The 17,339-nt window shown below is 36.7% G+C and overlaps 1 protein-coding gene across 1 annotated transcript; it reads right to left on the bottom strand.

Annotated features, from left to right (window-relative positions):
• Nucleotides 1-7,795: 7,795 nt before the first annotated feature.
• LOC128780516 (NKG2-A/NKG2-B type II integral membrane protein-like) lies at nucleotides 7,796-15,900 on the bottom strand. The gene is made up of 5 exons (XM_053920890.1): nucleotides 15,722-15,900; nucleotides 15,241-15,347; nucleotides 12,882-12,935; nucleotides 12,195-12,346; nucleotides 7,796-7,900 (listed from the first exon to the last, which is right to left on the bottom strand). Exons 1-5 carry the CDS (start codon nucleotides 15,898-15,900, stop codon nucleotides 7,796-7,798), a joined length of 597 nt encoding a protein of 198 aa, XP_053776865.1.
• Nucleotides 15,901-17,339: the final 1,439 nt, after the last annotated feature.

The raw sequence follows: 17,339 nt of genomic DNA, 5'->3' as shown, positions 1-17,339 counted from the left end.
AATTTTTCTACCATAGTTGTTAAAATTCCTTCAGTCATTTTATTGTTATTAATCATTATTTAGATTTACCTTGGTAAAGATAATATCTCTGTGAAGGATAAAACATTAAACAATACTGAATTGCATCACCATGGAGAGATTAAATTACTACGTAACTAATAATTATATTTTTGTTGATTCATTTTCAAATCACTACTAATTGTCTGTAATCTAATAGGAATATTGGTTTTAAAGGACAAATGCACAAGTTTAACCATGTGGGGGAAACAAATGTAATTTAATGTTCTTCCTTATTTAAAAAATGGGAAGGACAGAAAAAGTAGACTTCTAAAAGACAATTTAAATGACACGGGACTATCAAAAGAAATAAAAATTTACTGTATAATGTTCGCTTTGCATATATTGCAAAATGATTATCACAATAGGTTCAGATGGTATCATCCATCTTCTCACAGAGTAACAATTAAAAGAAATACAGAATACACAGGGTATTCACAGTGTGTGTGTTACCCAACTATTAGTCACATAGAAGCTGTCTATGTCATTAGACCAGCGATTTTCGACCCTTCACATCTCATGGCACAATTACTAATTACTAAAATTCTGTGGCACACCAAAAAAAAATTTTTTGCTGACATGAAAAGAGTAGGTATAATTTTGATTGACTTATGAAAAGATAATAATAGTATTACCTACTCTTTTTGCTTCAATGTGACTTTTTAAAATATCAAGTGCCCATACTTGTATATGACGAGGTCTGTCTGAAAAATGTCCAGCCATTGTTAATATAACGAGAACAATTTGCATGACATCGATGTAACGTGGCAGCCAAGGAGAGTGGGCTGGAATGCACACGTGTAAACAATGACAACTTCACTGTACTAGTCAGAGGGGGCAGTAGATGCCATTGATTGACCATGTGTACTGTGTGGCCATTGCATTCAAAATGACTGAGGAAGAAGAGCTATGAATCTCCACCAAATTTGGAGATAAGCTTAAATATTCCTCCATGGAAACTACTTGGATGATTTGGAAGGCTTTCAAGGATGATGCAATGAGTGCAGTGCAAACAATAAAGTGTGGCAGCAATGTTTCAATGGTGGTCGAGACATGTTAAAAGAATGCAAATCTGTTCTGGAAGGTCTACAACAAGAACACCTGAGAATGTTGAGCATGTACAGACTACAATCAACAAAGATTGGTGTCAGATAATACAAGAATGAGCAGGTGATCTGGGAATTACAAAAACTACTGTGTCTTAGATTTTGATGCAGGATCTCGGCATGGGAAAATCCCTTCAGTGGCCTCTGCTGCCAGAGCAGACAGAACACTGAGCTGCAGTTGCTAATGACTTGATTCAAACTGCTATCAATGAACCAGATTTTCTCAAGATGATCAAAACAGGAGAGGAACTATGGGTCTAAGGCTGTCATTGAGAAAAGAAGGCCCAGTTGTCACACTGGAAGTCACCTGGTTCTCCACGCCTGAAGAAGGCACAGCAAGGTTGCCGCAAGATCAAGACCACGTTAACTGTGTTTTTTGATTGGGAAGGTGTTATCCACCATGAATACATCACTCGAGGCCAAACAGCAGCAGCTGTGAGCTTCTGGTGATCAGCAGCTTCATCACAACAACCTGCCTGCTCAGGCATCACATCTCATGCAGAGTTCTTTGGCGAAACAAATCACCCACGTGACTCAGCACCCCTACAGCCCAGATTTGGCGCCCTGTGACTTCTGGATTTTCCAAAAACTAAAATCACCTTTGAAAGGGAAGAGATTTCAGACAATCGATATGATTCAGGAAAAGAGAATGGCACACTTGATGACAAATGAAAGAGAGGATTTTGCAGAGTATTTTGAACAGTGGATGAGATGCTGGGAGAATTGTGTGAGGTCCCAAGGTGCCTGCTTGAAGGAAACTGAGATCATGGTCCTATGCAGAGATTTCTTGTATCCTGTATCTTCTTTAATAGGTGTCTCTGTTTTTCATATTACATGGCTGGGTACTTTCTGGATTTCTGAACCAAGAATTAATTGATCAGACACAAGCTTGCTATGTGACGTGATCAATTAGATTCAGCTCTGTTAGTGACCTCTATATTTGTGGTTGAAGGAAGTGCATTCACACAGGCTGGATGTTGTTGTGTTGTTTGTTGTCACTTTTCCATCTGACAATCTAAGGGAGAAAAGGTCTGTGTCCCAGACTAAACAATAAGGTATTGCATGTTTTAAAGATTCTTGCAGCACTTCTGTTCAAAATCACCGAGAAAGGCTGTTGTGGCATCATGGTGCTTGTTTTCAACTCTCCTGCATTCGATGAACCTCATAGAATAAAAACAGTGGATGGAATGCAGCATTAGAGTTGCCCATATGATCACCTGAGGATTACAGCCTTTGCAGCAACATGTTCCTGGAAGGAAAAGAAAGACACAGCAACCCCCAATTATACTGCGCTACCAAAACTATCCCACAACCCCCACTTAACTCTCTACCTCTCACCACTGACATGGTCTGCCCCTGACTCCCAACCATCGACATTGTCATGACTAATGATCTAACACCATGAAAAACTACTAACCCTCCATGTGCTATTCACAGAAGGTCACCAGCAACCTGATTCTGTGTCCCAGTCCCTTTGTCATTCAGCTCAAATCACGTTATCACATAGGCATTTTATCATTTCACATCATCACAAGGAAAAGGAGGGTGAGTACAGCTCAGTAAGACATTTTGAGAGAGAATGAGGCCCTATTCACCAAACTTTTGTCACTGTATATTGTTATAATTGTTCTGTGTTGTTATTGATCATTATTGTTAATCTCTTACTGTGCCTAATTTATAGATTAAACTTTATCATAGGTATGTACATGTAGGAACAACACAGTACACAACAGAGTTCAGTACTTTCCATGGTTTCAGGCATCTCCGGGGAGTCTTGTAATGTACACCCTGCAGACACTGGGGAATCTACTGGGTATCTCACAGCAGGGTTAGTGATGGTCATGTCGTACTGACATCGTTAGTACTTCCTTATTTTAGAGCTGAACTTTGACTTCTTGCCTACCTTCCTTTAATTCATTCTCTCCCTGAAACCCCCACCTTTGGCAACCACAAGTCTGATCTCTTTTTCTATGACCTTTTGTTGTTTGGGGATTTTACATATGAGATCATACAGTATTTGATGACTATTGCTTTATAGTGTAGCTTGAAATCAGGAAGTTTGATACCCTTGCTTATTCTTTTCCCTCACATGTATTTGATATTCAAAGCCTTTTGTGGTTGCATATACATAGGAGTGTTTTTTTTCTACTTCTGTAAAATATGTCATTGGAATCTTGATAGGGATTGTATTGAACCTATAGGTGGATTTTGGCAGTACTGGCAATTTAACACTATTAATTCTTCCAATACATGAACATGGAACACCTTTGATTTATTTGTCTTCAATTTCTTTCATCAATATCTTGTAGTTTTCTGCATAGAGATCTTTCATCTCCTTAGTTAAATGCATTCCTAGTATTTACTGTTCCTGATTCTATTGTAAATGGAATTGCTTTCTTTATTTCTCTGTCAGAAATTCCATCGTTATTGTATATAATACTACTGCTTTTGTTGCAATATGTACCTTCTATGCCCAATATTTTGAGTTTTCATCATGGTAAATGTTGAATTTTGTCAAATACTTTTCTGCATTTATTGTGATAATCATGTAATTCTTATCTTTCATTCTATTACTGTGATGTATCCCATTAATTAATTTCTCTATGTTAAACTGTCCTTGCATCCCAGGTGTAAATCCCATTAGATCAGGGTGGATGATCTATTAATGTGCTGCTAAATTGTGTTTGTTAGCATTTTATTGAGAATTTTTGCTTTTAAATTTATCAGGGATATTGTCTTGCAGTTTCCTATTCAAGTAGTGCCCCTTTATGGTTTTGGTTTCAGGATAATGCTGGCCTCATAAAAAGAGTTTGGGAATGTTCACTCCTCTTTAATTTTGTGGAAGAATTTGTGAAGAATTGGTGCCAATTCTCTTTTAAATTTTGGTAAATTTTCCAGAGAAGCCATATGGTCTTGGGTTTATCTTCATTGGGAATTTTTGATTACGGATTCAATCTCCTTACTAGTCATTAGTCTATTTGAACCTCTATATACTCATGATTTAGTCTTGGTAAGTGTATGTTTCTACAATATCTCCACTTTTCCAAATTGTCCACTTGTTGGCATACAATATTTCATAGTAACCTTTATGACCCTTTTAATTTCTGTGATTTCCATTGTAATGTCTTCTTGTCATTCATCATTTTGTTATCTTGGATCCTATCTCTTTTTTACTTCATTGCTGTAGCTAAGGGTTTGTCAATTTTGTTTAATTTTTTACAGAAGCAACTCTCAATTTGTTTAATCTTCTCCATTGGTTTTCAGTTCTCAGTTCATTTATTTCTCTTCTAATATTTATTTTCTCTCTTCTGCTGACTTCGTACTCAGTTTGTTCTTTCTAGTTTCCTAATGCATAGAGTTAGGTTGTATGACAGGAATTGAGTTCATCTTATAAACTTTCCTACAAAAGCATTCTTCAGGCTCTGTTGGTGTTATTACTGAAAAGTGCCATTAAAAATAGAACAGTATTGGAGGTTATTACCCTAAATGAAATCAGTAAAAGACAACTACCATATGCCAGTCACAAAAAGACAAATACCATATGCTCTCACTTACATCCGGCATCCAAAGAACAAAACAATCTTGTGAACAAAACAATCTTGTGAACAAAATAAAAAGAGACATTGATGCATGTTGCAGATTGACATCTTTCAGAGGGGAGGGGTGGTGGAGGGGACTGGATGAAAAAAGGTGAAGAGATAAGCCAATGAACCTACATGCATAACCTTAGACAACTGTGTGATGATGGCCAGACGGAATGGGGGTGGGGGTTGGGCGAGGGGGGCAAGGAGGGGGGAATGGGGACATCGGTAATATGTAAACAATAAAAATATAGTTAAGAAAAGAAGAAAATAATAAAAAGGATGAACACCTTAAAAAATATATAACAGTACTTTTATACAAAGTCTTCCAGGAAACAGAAAAAGAAAAATGCTTTCTAATATATCTTTGATAATAAAAACTGTCAAATATTAACTGACCATAGAGACATGGGTTTATTTCTGGTTTCTCTATTTTGTCTCATTCATCTGTGTGTCTGTTCTTATGCCAGTACCAGACTGTTTTGATTACACTGGCCTTGTAGTACAGTTTGATGTCAGGTATTGTGATCCTTCTTAATGTGTTCTTCTTTCTCAAAATTGCTGCAGCTAGTTTGGGGTCATTTATCATTCCATATAAAGTTTTGAAATGTTTGTTCTATATCTGTGAAATATTCCATTTTATTTTAATAGGAATTATGTTGAACAAAGGGGGGGAAGCATAAAACAAAGTAAAAACAGCCTCTTAAACATATGGTGCTGGGAGATCTGGACAGGTACGTGCAAAAAAATGAAACTTGACCACCAACTTACACCATACACAAAAATAAACTCAAGATGGATAAAACACTGATATATAAGTTGCAACACCATAAAAGTGCTAGAGGAGAATATAGGCAGGAAAAACTCAGATATTCTATGCAGCAATATTTTCACCAATAAGTCCCCTAGAGCAAGGGACAGCAAGGGATGAATAAATAAATAGGACTTCATCAAAATAAAAAGCTTCTGCACAGCTAAAGAAAACATCAGCAAAATGAAAATGGAACCAACCATATGGGAAAATATATCTCCCAATGACATCTCGGACCAGGGTCTGATCTCCACAATATACAAAGAGCTTACACGACCATACTCCAGGAAGACAAACAACCCAGTTTAAAAGTAGGCAAAGGGCCTGAACAGACACTTCTCCAAGGAGGACATACAGAGGGCCTAGACACATATGAAAGGATGCTCAGCATCACTATCCCTTAGAGAGATTCAAATTAAAACCACAATGAGATACCACTTCACACCATTCAGAATGGCCACCATAAACAAATCAACAAACAACAAGTGCTGGCGAGGCTGTGGAGAAAAGGGAACCCTACTACCTTGTTGGTGGGAATGCAGACTGGTACATCCACTGTGGAAAACAGTGTGGTATTTCCTGAAAAAACTAAAAATAGAACTGCCTTTTGACCCAACAATTCTGCTGCTGCGAGTATACACTAAGAATCCAAAAACACCAATTTAAAAGAAACTATGCACCCCAATGTTCATAGCAGCACAATTCACAATAGCCATGTGTTAGAAGCAACCTAAATGCCCACCAGTAAATGAGTGCATAAAAAAAAAAAAAACTAAAGACACATTGAAATAAAGAACAAACTGACAGGAACCAGAGGGGAGGGCATAGAGGAGTAACAGGGGAAAGAAGGGGAAGGGACACCATGGAACATGTACAAAGGTCCCATGGACAAAGCCAAAGGTGGGTAGGATTGACAGTGGGAGGTGGGGGGTGGGTGGGATGGTGAAAATGGTGGCAGGAAAAGGGACACAACTGTACTTGAACAACAATAAAAATAAATAAATAAATAAATAAAAACTGTCAAGTACATAACCTAAATAAAAACCCATTCAGAACTCTTTATGAACAATGGTAAAAATGCAACTTAATATAAGTGTAACATATGCACAGAAATTTAAAGAAGGACAAAACAAAATGATGATCGTGGCTTTAGTTTACAAATAATGAAATAAAGGTAGTTTACTTCAGAAACATTATACAGAGAAAACATTTACCATTCCAAATGATACACCAGTAATAAAAATGTAACATGAATCAAAATAAAATCTATTAGAAAATAGCAATATTATGGAATTGCTTTAATATGAGAAAAGTATACTGAAAAACTTAAAAACAAAACTCATACTTTATGATGAAATATTTAAATATTTTCCCTAAAAGAGAGAAGGATACATACAGAACTTTTACTCTCTATACTACCCAACATTGGAAACAAAACCATACTCTGTGATAATAACTCAAGAAAATGAAGAAATTGTTCCAGGGAAAAACAAATTAAATAAATGTTAATATAAACTATTCAAAGGAATATATGTTTGAAATGATAAAACTAATACAACAAAATTAACATGTAAACTTCAATTGTATATCTCTTTAAAGTAGCAAAAATTACTAAAGAAAACTTTCAAAGAAGTATACCATTTACAAAATCATGACTATGAAATACCAATATTGACATTTCTTTAAGACTTCAATATAGGAAAATTAAAAAATTTTCCTATAAGTATAAGACTTATGCAATCATAATATTATTGCCATTTTATGAAAAATAGTTACCCAGCAGAATCCAAGTTTTAACCATAAAACCGATGCTTGCAAATATATATCTTTGAAGATTCACAACTGCTTGCTGCAAGGCCGTATCCGTGTAACACCACACAGTTTCTGTTACCAGGTGGCGATTCTGTTATCCTGCAGTGGAGAAAACGCACACTCCTGTTCTACATTGTATGAGGGCAATCTGCGCAACAACAAATAGCATGTTCTATGCAAGCACAATAGCATGTTTTACAAATGGGCAGTGCTATTTTCCATATGATATAGTAAAATCATATGGAAACTATACTTAGTAACTTAGTATAGTTACTAAGAAAACTAAATAGTCATTCTTAATATTTATATCAACATTGCATTAACTCTGAATATCATGCTCACAATTCAACTTAAACAAATGTATTAATAAAACTTTTGAATTGTTCTCTTTTATGTTTTCCTCTTATACAGCACAAAATAAAAAAGACTCACTGTAGTGTGGGAGTTGAACCATTTATCAACATCCACGACTGATCACTGCTTCTACGAAAAACTCCGATCCATGATGCAGGTGATAGGAAACTCAGAAATTTCTATCCCAAAATAAAAACAAATTATTAAATACTCATTCTGAAAGTTTGCATTATGCTTTTTATGATGCATGTAGTGTATTGTGTCATAGGTTCCTTCATTAGAGAACAAAATGGAGTGTTGGATCCTAATCTAACACAAAGATATATTTAGACTTTTGCTACAGTTGTATTAAAATCAATTTTCATACTGTCAAAACTTTTCAACAACATGTGTACATTTGATTTAAAATTAACTCCTAAACATTTATGCATCATAGTTTCATTTATCCTCTTAGGTTAATAAAGAATATTCTGCTACATTTATTTTAGTTGTACCCATGTTGGCAAATCTAACTCCGCAAGGTTTAAAATAAGTTTCTGAACATTTATATAATGTATTTGAATCCATAACTAAATCATTGTAGTTTTCTATTGTTTTTCAGAGATTCGGTTTTTAAAAAATTAAGGGACTGTAATTGAGAAAATAAAGGGGAAGATGTTGGCATAGGTAAATATGGCTTGCCTTTTCACACAATCACATAAAAATTACAACTAAATTACAGAAAACCCATCACTCAGAACCATCAGAAATCCACTTGAATGGAATTCTGTCAACTATGGAATTAAAGAAACCACATCCATCAGACTGGAGGAGAGGTGGAGATGCTGAATGGACTGTTGCCACATCCACGTGTTGTGGATAAAAGTTCATGAGGGATATCTCAGGGGCGAGGAGTCCCAGACACACACCAGGCCCCCTCCAGCCTCCAGAGTTCCAGTGCCAGGAAGATAAGTCCCCATAATTTCTGACTGCAAAAACCAGCAGGAATTGAGTCAGTGGAGGAACTTCTGGGGTCCCAAGCAGTTCCTCTTAAAGAACCCACACATGAACTTACACAGACTCCCTACCTCTGAGTTCCAGCACTGTGGTAGCAGCTTGAAAGGCACCAGTGGTATACAGGGAGGGACTGGAATGTCTGGCATCAAGGTGAGAGCTGGCGGACAGCTTTCTCCCAGACAGAAAGGTGGGCAGAGCCAGAGAGCCGGAAGGTGGGTGTTATATCTGAGACTCAATTGACCTAGCTCATAATGATTTCCCAGCCCTAGGGATCACCTGAGGCTCCATGCCACCCAACTTACAGCTATTAACAGTGGCTTTTCCATGTGAATGGCTGGTATTGGCTCATGCTTCAGAACTTCCTAAATCCTTCCAAACAAGCAACAGCAGGCCTCCGTGAACCCCCAGCCACCTCCTTTTCTTCCCCATTCCACATCCCTTGCCAAGTGGTCCCAGGCATTACACTAGCACCAGCCAGCTTAAATTCACAGCTTGGCTTCACCTGGGAATCTCCAATCCCAGCAGAAGTAGTAGCCATCTTAGATTGCTCAATAGCCCAGGCAGGGTGGACCCGGGCCAAGCAGAGGTGGAGGCTGACCTTGGCCTGCCCCACCCAGGAAACCCCAAGATTTGTGCACCCAGTGGAGAGCTACAGACCATGTTGGAGCATCACCACCCTGCCTCTGCACAGCTGATCCTCCACAGAGGGCAGAGATTGGTGGTCAGTGGTAGCAGCCAGTCCTTCCAGCTCATTGGCCTGGGTAAATCCCACCATTGACTTGCCAAAAGCAACCAAGACTCAACTGCAAGAGGAGGGTGCACTCAATCCACATGAAGGGCACACTTGGAGTACCTGGTCTGGTTGATAGGGGAGGTTGTGCTACTGGACACTACAGGACACCTACTACATTAGGCCACACTACCAATACTCAAGAGTCAAAGCAGCTGTACCAAATACATAGAAGCAAACACAAGGAGGCTGCCAAAATGAAGAAACAAACAAACAAACAAAAAAAACCGGCCTAAATGAAAGAAAAGATAAAAACTGCAGAAAAATAGCTAAACAAAATAGAAATAAGCAATTTATCAGATGCAGAGTTCAAAACACAGGTTATAAGGATGCTCAAGAAACTCAGTGAGGACCTCAACAGCATAAAAAGATCCAGTCAGAAATGAAGTATACATAATTGAAATAAAGAACAACTTCCTGGGAAACAACAATAGAGTGGATGAAGTCAATAATCAAATCAATGATTTGCAACATAATGAAGCAAAAAACAACCACACAGAACAACGAATCCAAAAAAATCCAAAAAAGAACCCCCAAAAGAAAAAAGAATCCAAAAAAATGAGGCTAGTATAAGCTGCCTCTGGGACAACATCAAGCGATCCAACATTCACATCATGGGGTGCCAGAAAGAGAAGAGAAAAAGCAAGAAATGGCAGATCTATTTGAAAAAAATAGTGAAAGAAAACTTCCCTAATTTGGTGAAGAAAATACACATGCAGGTCCAGAAAGTACAGAGAGTTGCAAACAAGAAAGATACTAAGAGATCCACTCTAAGATGTATCATAATTACAATATCAAAGGTTAAAGATAAAGACAGAATCTCAAAAGCAGCAAGAGAAAAGCAGTTATTTACCTTCAGGGGAGTTTCCATAAAACTATCAGTTTATTCCTCAAAGAAATTTTGCAGGCAAGAAGGGATTGGCAAGAAATATTCAAAGTCATGAAACTCAGGGACCTACATCCAAGATTGCTTTACCCAGGAAAGCTATCATTTACAATTGAAGGGCAGATAAAACACTTCCCAGATAAGAAAAAAAATAGTGGTGTTCATCATCACAAACTCTTATTATCTGTTGTGTTAAAGGGACTTATTTAAGAAGAAGATAAAAAAAAAGTAGAAGATCAAAACTGTGAACAATAAAATGGCAATAAATATACCTCTATCAACAATCGAATCTGAAAATCAAACTAAGCAAACAAAAGAACCAAGAAGAGCAGAGAGAGAGTTCTGGTTACAGAGAACATTTTGATGGTTGCTAGATCGGAAGGTGGTGTAAGGGAATGGTAGAAGTGAGGGAATTAAGAACTACAAATAGGCAGTTACAGAATAGACATGGGGGTGTAAAGTACAGTATAGGAAATGGAGTAGCCAAAGAATTTATAGGTATAACCCATCGATATGAACAATGGTGGGGGGATGACCTGGGGGGAGCTGGAGGGAAGGCAAAGGGGAGAATATTGGAACAACTGTAATAGCATAATCAATAAAATACAATTAAACAAATAAAGGAAACTAAATGTAAAGCTTGTTTTGGGGGGCCCTGCACCATTCTCTAAGCAGATAAGACCTGAAGGGATCTTTTTTGTGTTTGTTGAATCTCATGGTCCAGGTGTCAGAGACTGATTTTTCTGAAGACTACAGTTATAAATTCTGTAACTAATAAAAAACACAACTCAAAGAGAATCCTGAAAGGTGGAAAGAAGAAGGAAAATAATTTGGTACACCAGGATTAGGGAAAAACACTGGGAGAGGGTATCTTATACTTCCACCCAAATGAAAGTGAGGCTTGGTGCTTCCCACACCCCACCCAGCAACAGGAGGTGGCTGAAGGAAACCATTCCTCCTCCGCCCTGCAGAGGGAAGCCTGCCCAGCAAATCCAGGCAGGCCTAGAGGGTGATCCATCAGGACACCTGCTCACAAAAGCAAGCAGAGCAAGTGTCTCTCCTTTCCCTGAGAGAAACCAGGGTAGGTGGGTTGGAGGTGGAACAAGCAAACAGGATTTTATGACTAAAAGAAACGGACTTAGAAAGGTTCTTCATCCCTGAGGGCATGAGACTCACATCCCCAATGAAAGACATCACATAGGTGGATTTTCAAATGTTACATTCACGTAAGTCAGCAGTGAAAATTACCTAACAGCAGATAAATGCAATACAGATAAAAGGCAACAATAGCATATGGGAGTGAAAAAAGGCAGGAAGAACAATGTCTACTGTATGATTTCCTTTATATGAGGTTCAAAAACAAGCAAAGAGACTCTACAATACTCAAAGTCAGCCCGGTGGGTAAGCGGTGAGCGAGGAGAAGGGCTGAGAGAACGAATGCTCAGGGGCAGGGCTGTGGAGGACTGCCAGCTGCATTTCGTGATCTGATTTGTAATCACCTGGTTCTCCCCCCTGTGTAACCAATCTGCTCAGCTGTGATGTGGTTAGTGTCCTTCACATGAGGTGAAGTTAAATAGCAAAGTTGAATTTAGAAACCAAACACATATAGCACAGTTTTCTATGAAAAGCAAATGTTCATTGCTGGTATGCAGTATAACAAAATATTATAAAGTCAAACAATGGAATATTACACAGACTTTAAATAGCTACAAATACATACAAAAATATGGATGAATGCTACAAATACAATATTGACTGAAACAAGCCATTAATGAAGTGTATGAAATGTTTGATATCTCACCCTTTCTTCTTCATCATCTATACAGACCAGGCTAGAGTTCTTAGAGGCACAGGCCGTCGAACTCTCAGTCCACGTTTTCTCTTCAGTGCTGACGTAATAGCAGTTGTTGGAGTATGTTAACCACTTGTGTGGACAATGACCACAAGAATGTGCTGAGGAACGATGATGAATTATTAGGCAAGACAACTTCAAGTTTAAAAATGAAAATTATGTTACATAATTGCACAAGTATAAACATGTATGTACATAATATTTCTAAGCATCCTCACAGGCTGGTACATATAATGCAAAACACACTCACACAAACACACAGAAGAGTCAGCCCCTCACCCCCTAATTCACGTGCCCATATGAAGCAAACACACACACACAAATATCCACTCTACACATATCCAAGAGTCAATGAATGAAAGCACTTGTTAAGAAGAGTAAAATTACTTATTTTGTCATATTATAACAGTGGGAAGTTTGAGCCGATAGGCAATAATGGGTTTGGAGATTTTAAATGAATATTTCTTTATATAGTTGCATAAGAAAAAACACTCTTCCACAAATATTATTATGAACAATTGTAGCCCATTCTATAATTCATGTTCCCCAAAAAATATTTGTTATCATTTTTATCTCACCTAAGATAGAGACAAAAATATAAACTGTGCAAATATGAGAACATTGAAAATTATGTACCTTTCTGGATCTTTGTTATTGGGGAGGAGTAGTTCTTCTTCAGTGTTGAACGAGCTACAAAAATTAAAGTCATTCTTAGAAATTAATCTAAACAAATTATAATACTTTGAAATATGGCATATTGTTTAGGATTAGAATAATCTGCAATAAAATTTATTTTGCCAGGAAAAGTTAATAAAGTAATAACCATTCAGGGGAAATATATTAAAAGTCTAGAGGACCAAACTTCACTACCTCTTAATATTATTTTGTTTAACCAATCTCAGAAAGAGATTGCATTTCTAAGATCATCCACTCTTCAAATACATGTGTTTGAAATATGAAATCAGAATATATGAATGTATTTAAAACTTTCTACAATCATTATTAGTCATACATTTAGCAAATTCAAAATAACCATTCTACATTTAGTCTAAATGTATATTTTAAATGAGAGTCCTATAATATTATGAAGTATTTAGAGACAGTGAGAATATTAAAGTGCAAAGTTCCATATAATCTTAAAAAATTTATTTACATTGATAACAACTTTTGTTACATATGTATATATGTTTATAAATTACTTTCTAAAATCATTCTGATATTTATACCTGCAGAAATTCAGAATAACAATTTTGCACTTAGTCTAAAGATATACTTTGACATGAAAGTTAATTCTATAATATTATGGAGTGTTTAGAGGCACTGGTGAACATAAAAATTATGAATTTTTAAGTGAACACAATTTGAATACAAAAATAAAATTTAACCTACATATATGCACAGATATATACATTTACCAGCACAGTCCCTATGCACGCTGGCAGGCTGATACATGTAGAACAGAAAGCAGTCACACACATCTGGGAGGAAGGTTACATCTCTCACCCCCCACTCTTCGTGCCCTTATTAATAAAACACACGTATGATCTCACCTATTAGTGGAACCTAATCAACAAAACAAACAGGCAAGCAAAATGGAACCAGAGACATTGAAATAAAGAACAAACTGACAGTGACCTTAGGGGAGAGGGGAGGGGGATAACGGGGAAAAGAAGGGGAAGGGTCATCAAAGAACATGTATGAAGGACCCACGGACAAAGACAACAGGGGTAGGATTGAGGGTGTGGAGTGGGCATGGGTGGGGACGGGGAGGGTGGAGGGGGAAAGTGGAGACTACTGTGCTTGAACAACGATAAAAAATAAATAAATAAAATAAAACAAAAAAATAAACGCACAAGCAAATACATCCAGTTTTTAATGCCTACGACGTCTGTGAATGTAGCCACTATTTTTTACAGTAGGAATGTAATTTATTCATCTCTTGGAGCAGTAGGACATTTAAGCCAATTGGTCACAATTGGTATGGTGATTATTTTATTCATTTATTTTGTATCCTCACACGAGGATACGTTTATTGGTTTTAAGGAGAGAGGATGGGAAAGAAAGAGAGAAAACTGATGTGAGAGACAAGCATCGATGAGTTGCCTCCCACATGTGCCCTGAACAGGGATCGAACACGCAACCTGGGTATGAGCCTTGACCAGGAATCACACATGCTGTATTGTGGTGCACCGAACAATGTGCAACTCAGCTGAGACACCGAGCCTGGGGTGGAATGGTAATTTTCAGTATATAATTCTTCATATTGTTGCATAAGAAAAAAGCACTCCCTTATAATCATTATTTATAAACATTTGTTGCCATATTTTATAATTTATATCCTACCAACAAAAATAGATTTTGCTTTCCATAGAACAGAGAAAAATATAAACTATACTAACAACAGAACTTTGAAAATCATAATGTATATTTTTCCACCCTTGCTGCTGTGGGCCAATTGCTCCTCTCCAGTTTTACAGTACCTAGAAAACATTACAGTGATTTTCAAAATAAAAATTAATAATTAATTAGTATATAATTAATTAAACATAATTAAACATCACAATTTTAGTTTCTTAATTTGAAATTTGCTGTATTGTTTAGAAGCAGATAAATCTGAAATAGAATTGATTTCACCAAAACATTTAATAAAAAGTAAAGATTTAGGGGAAGAATATTTGAAGACTTTGGATCACACTTCACCATGTCTTACAATATTGGTTTAAACAACCTAAAGAATTAATTTGTATTTCTCAATAAGGCCTTTTAGATTTCTAAAACGTATATTTGAGTAATGAAATTAAAATATATAAATAGATGTACAATCTCTCTACAATCATTCTCTTTATGCACTTGACAAATTCAGAATGACATTCCACATTTATCTAAATGCTGACTTTAAAATGAGAGCTCTGTTGCATAATATACTAAAATGCTCAGAGGCACTGAGATACATTAACGTGAGAAGTTCTCTTAAACATTTGAAAAACTTACTTACAGGGAAGAAGTAGTATCCCTCTGGCTACAGTGAACACCAAGATGAGGCAGACGACTCCCAGGACCCCAGCCATGAGCTTCTCTGGAGGTGGTGGTGCATCGGCAGCGAGAGAAAAACACATGGAGACATTGCTTGGACAGTTTGCACAGAGAACCCCAATGAACAGGGAATCATATAAATAATCTTGAACCACCTCAAACCAATTCCCCCACAGCCATCTTCCCCCCAGAATATAGCACTGCATTGCCAGGAAATACAATCCTCCATGAGCCGTTGGTCAAAGACTACACCTTACAACAATGTCTGAATAAATGAGTCCTCAGATTTCGTATTGAGACAATGTTTTGCAACTTTAAGCTCTGATCTTCGCAAAATGAAAAAATATGTCAGCTAATTCCCTGCTCTTCCCCCCACATTTCTTCCCTCCAACTGCACACCCCAGAACAGTTACACTGTGTGACTGTTCAATGTGCCACCTTTGCGATGGCTCTCGTCATTCCCTTGAAGATCTTGAGAAGCATTTTGAAACTCCATTTCCCCAGAGGACATTTGCTGTTCGGTTTGTAAAGCGGAGCTTCTCATGCCCTTGCCTTTCCTTTGCTGTCTCCTGCAGTCCTTAGCCACATTCAGGTCTGAGTCGTTTTCTGGCTGGAGATCCATCTCTGCAGCTGAGTAACGTCAGGGACGGTGCCTCTGATGACAGTACCTCAGGGTTAACGCATGATGTGAACAAGACAAGATCCCTGGGAGAGGCAGTGTGGGTGGAGTGTGAGATAAGAAATAGTGCTCACTTTGCATTTGACCAACCTGAAGTCTTGTCCTAATTGACTTATAGATTTAAATGTTTCCCATAGGATAATTCGGTAATTCTATGATATTCTATGTTTGACATGATATTATTGGTTGAAGCAATGAAAAGTAACAAGTTAGCAAAGAATAAAGTAGTTCAGAACAATATCTTTACAAAGTCAGATTCCACTGAAACATTTTAGCAGTTAGAGTAACTGTGAAAACTAAAAAGACAATGCACCAATTTTAATGACAATTTCCAAATCCACTGTTTAAAGATTGAGTGTTCTAAAGTTGGAGGAAGAGTTGTGTCAGCATATATTGTAATTAGCAACAATTAAATTATGTAATTTAGTCACAGTTATTAGGTCAAAGGACAGAAGAGATGCTATCAAATATTTTATTTGGAATAATTGTAGAGGTCTGAGAGATCAGTTAAATTTTAATGAAATATGTTATATTTTAAAAATGTTACCTGACATACTAATGTTACCCAGAGCTAAATAAATAATAAAAGCAATAGAACATCAAAGGACTTTTTAACATACTTTACACCAGTAACCTGTAATTTACTTAATGGTTAAATATGCAAACACAAAAAATGGTAAATAAATGTGTAGTAGATCATATATGGAGGAACATTGTTGGTGCAAATGTCCAGAAAAATCACATTCTGTAAAGTAGCTTTAGTGGGTAGTAAAATGTACTAAATCAGAAAATGTAATTTAATAATTCAGTCACTGGATGCTGCAGTCAGTGAGATTTGGAATGCAGTCAGGCTTTGAAATTCACAATATGACCTTTAGTAATTAGTAATTAGTGTCTAGCAACCTAGTTTGTTAATTAAACTGGGAATGAAAATATGTGAGATGCAATGCATGTAAAACACTGAATACTCAATCTGACATTTATAAGCTTTCCAAAGTTACTTAATTTAATTATTGTAACACAGTTGCCATGTTACTATTTTTACTTTAATCAGACAGTGTAACAATTCCTGCCACAGGACTCCCTTATCAGTGTGGCATCTCTTTTTGCAGTGTTTTGTTCAGTTTCTCAAAACCTAATTGTTTATAATTAGGTTTAAATAACCATTTTACAGAGACTACTAAGTCTTGATTTTTACTGCAAGTCAAACACTTTTTATTTAGCCGAAATGCACTTTTGAAGAATTACATTTGACCTTCATGATTAGATGAATTCATTTTAAGAATCTATTTTTATGGTCTGGATTAAATATGAACTAATAAATATATATAATTATATCTGTTAATTACAAAATCCAAAGTTAACTGCTCCTTGTCATGAGG

This window comes from Desmodus rotundus, chromosome 3, assembly GCF_022682495.2.
Source record: "Desmodus rotundus isolate HL8 chromosome 3, HLdesRot8A.1, whole genome shotgun sequence".
Classification (NCBI taxonomy): Eukaryota; Metazoa; Chordata; class Mammalia; order Chiroptera; family Phyllostomidae; genus Desmodus; species Desmodus rotundus.
Note: the sequence above shows the minus strand (reverse complement) of the source record. Positions and strands in the feature narration are given on the sequence as shown.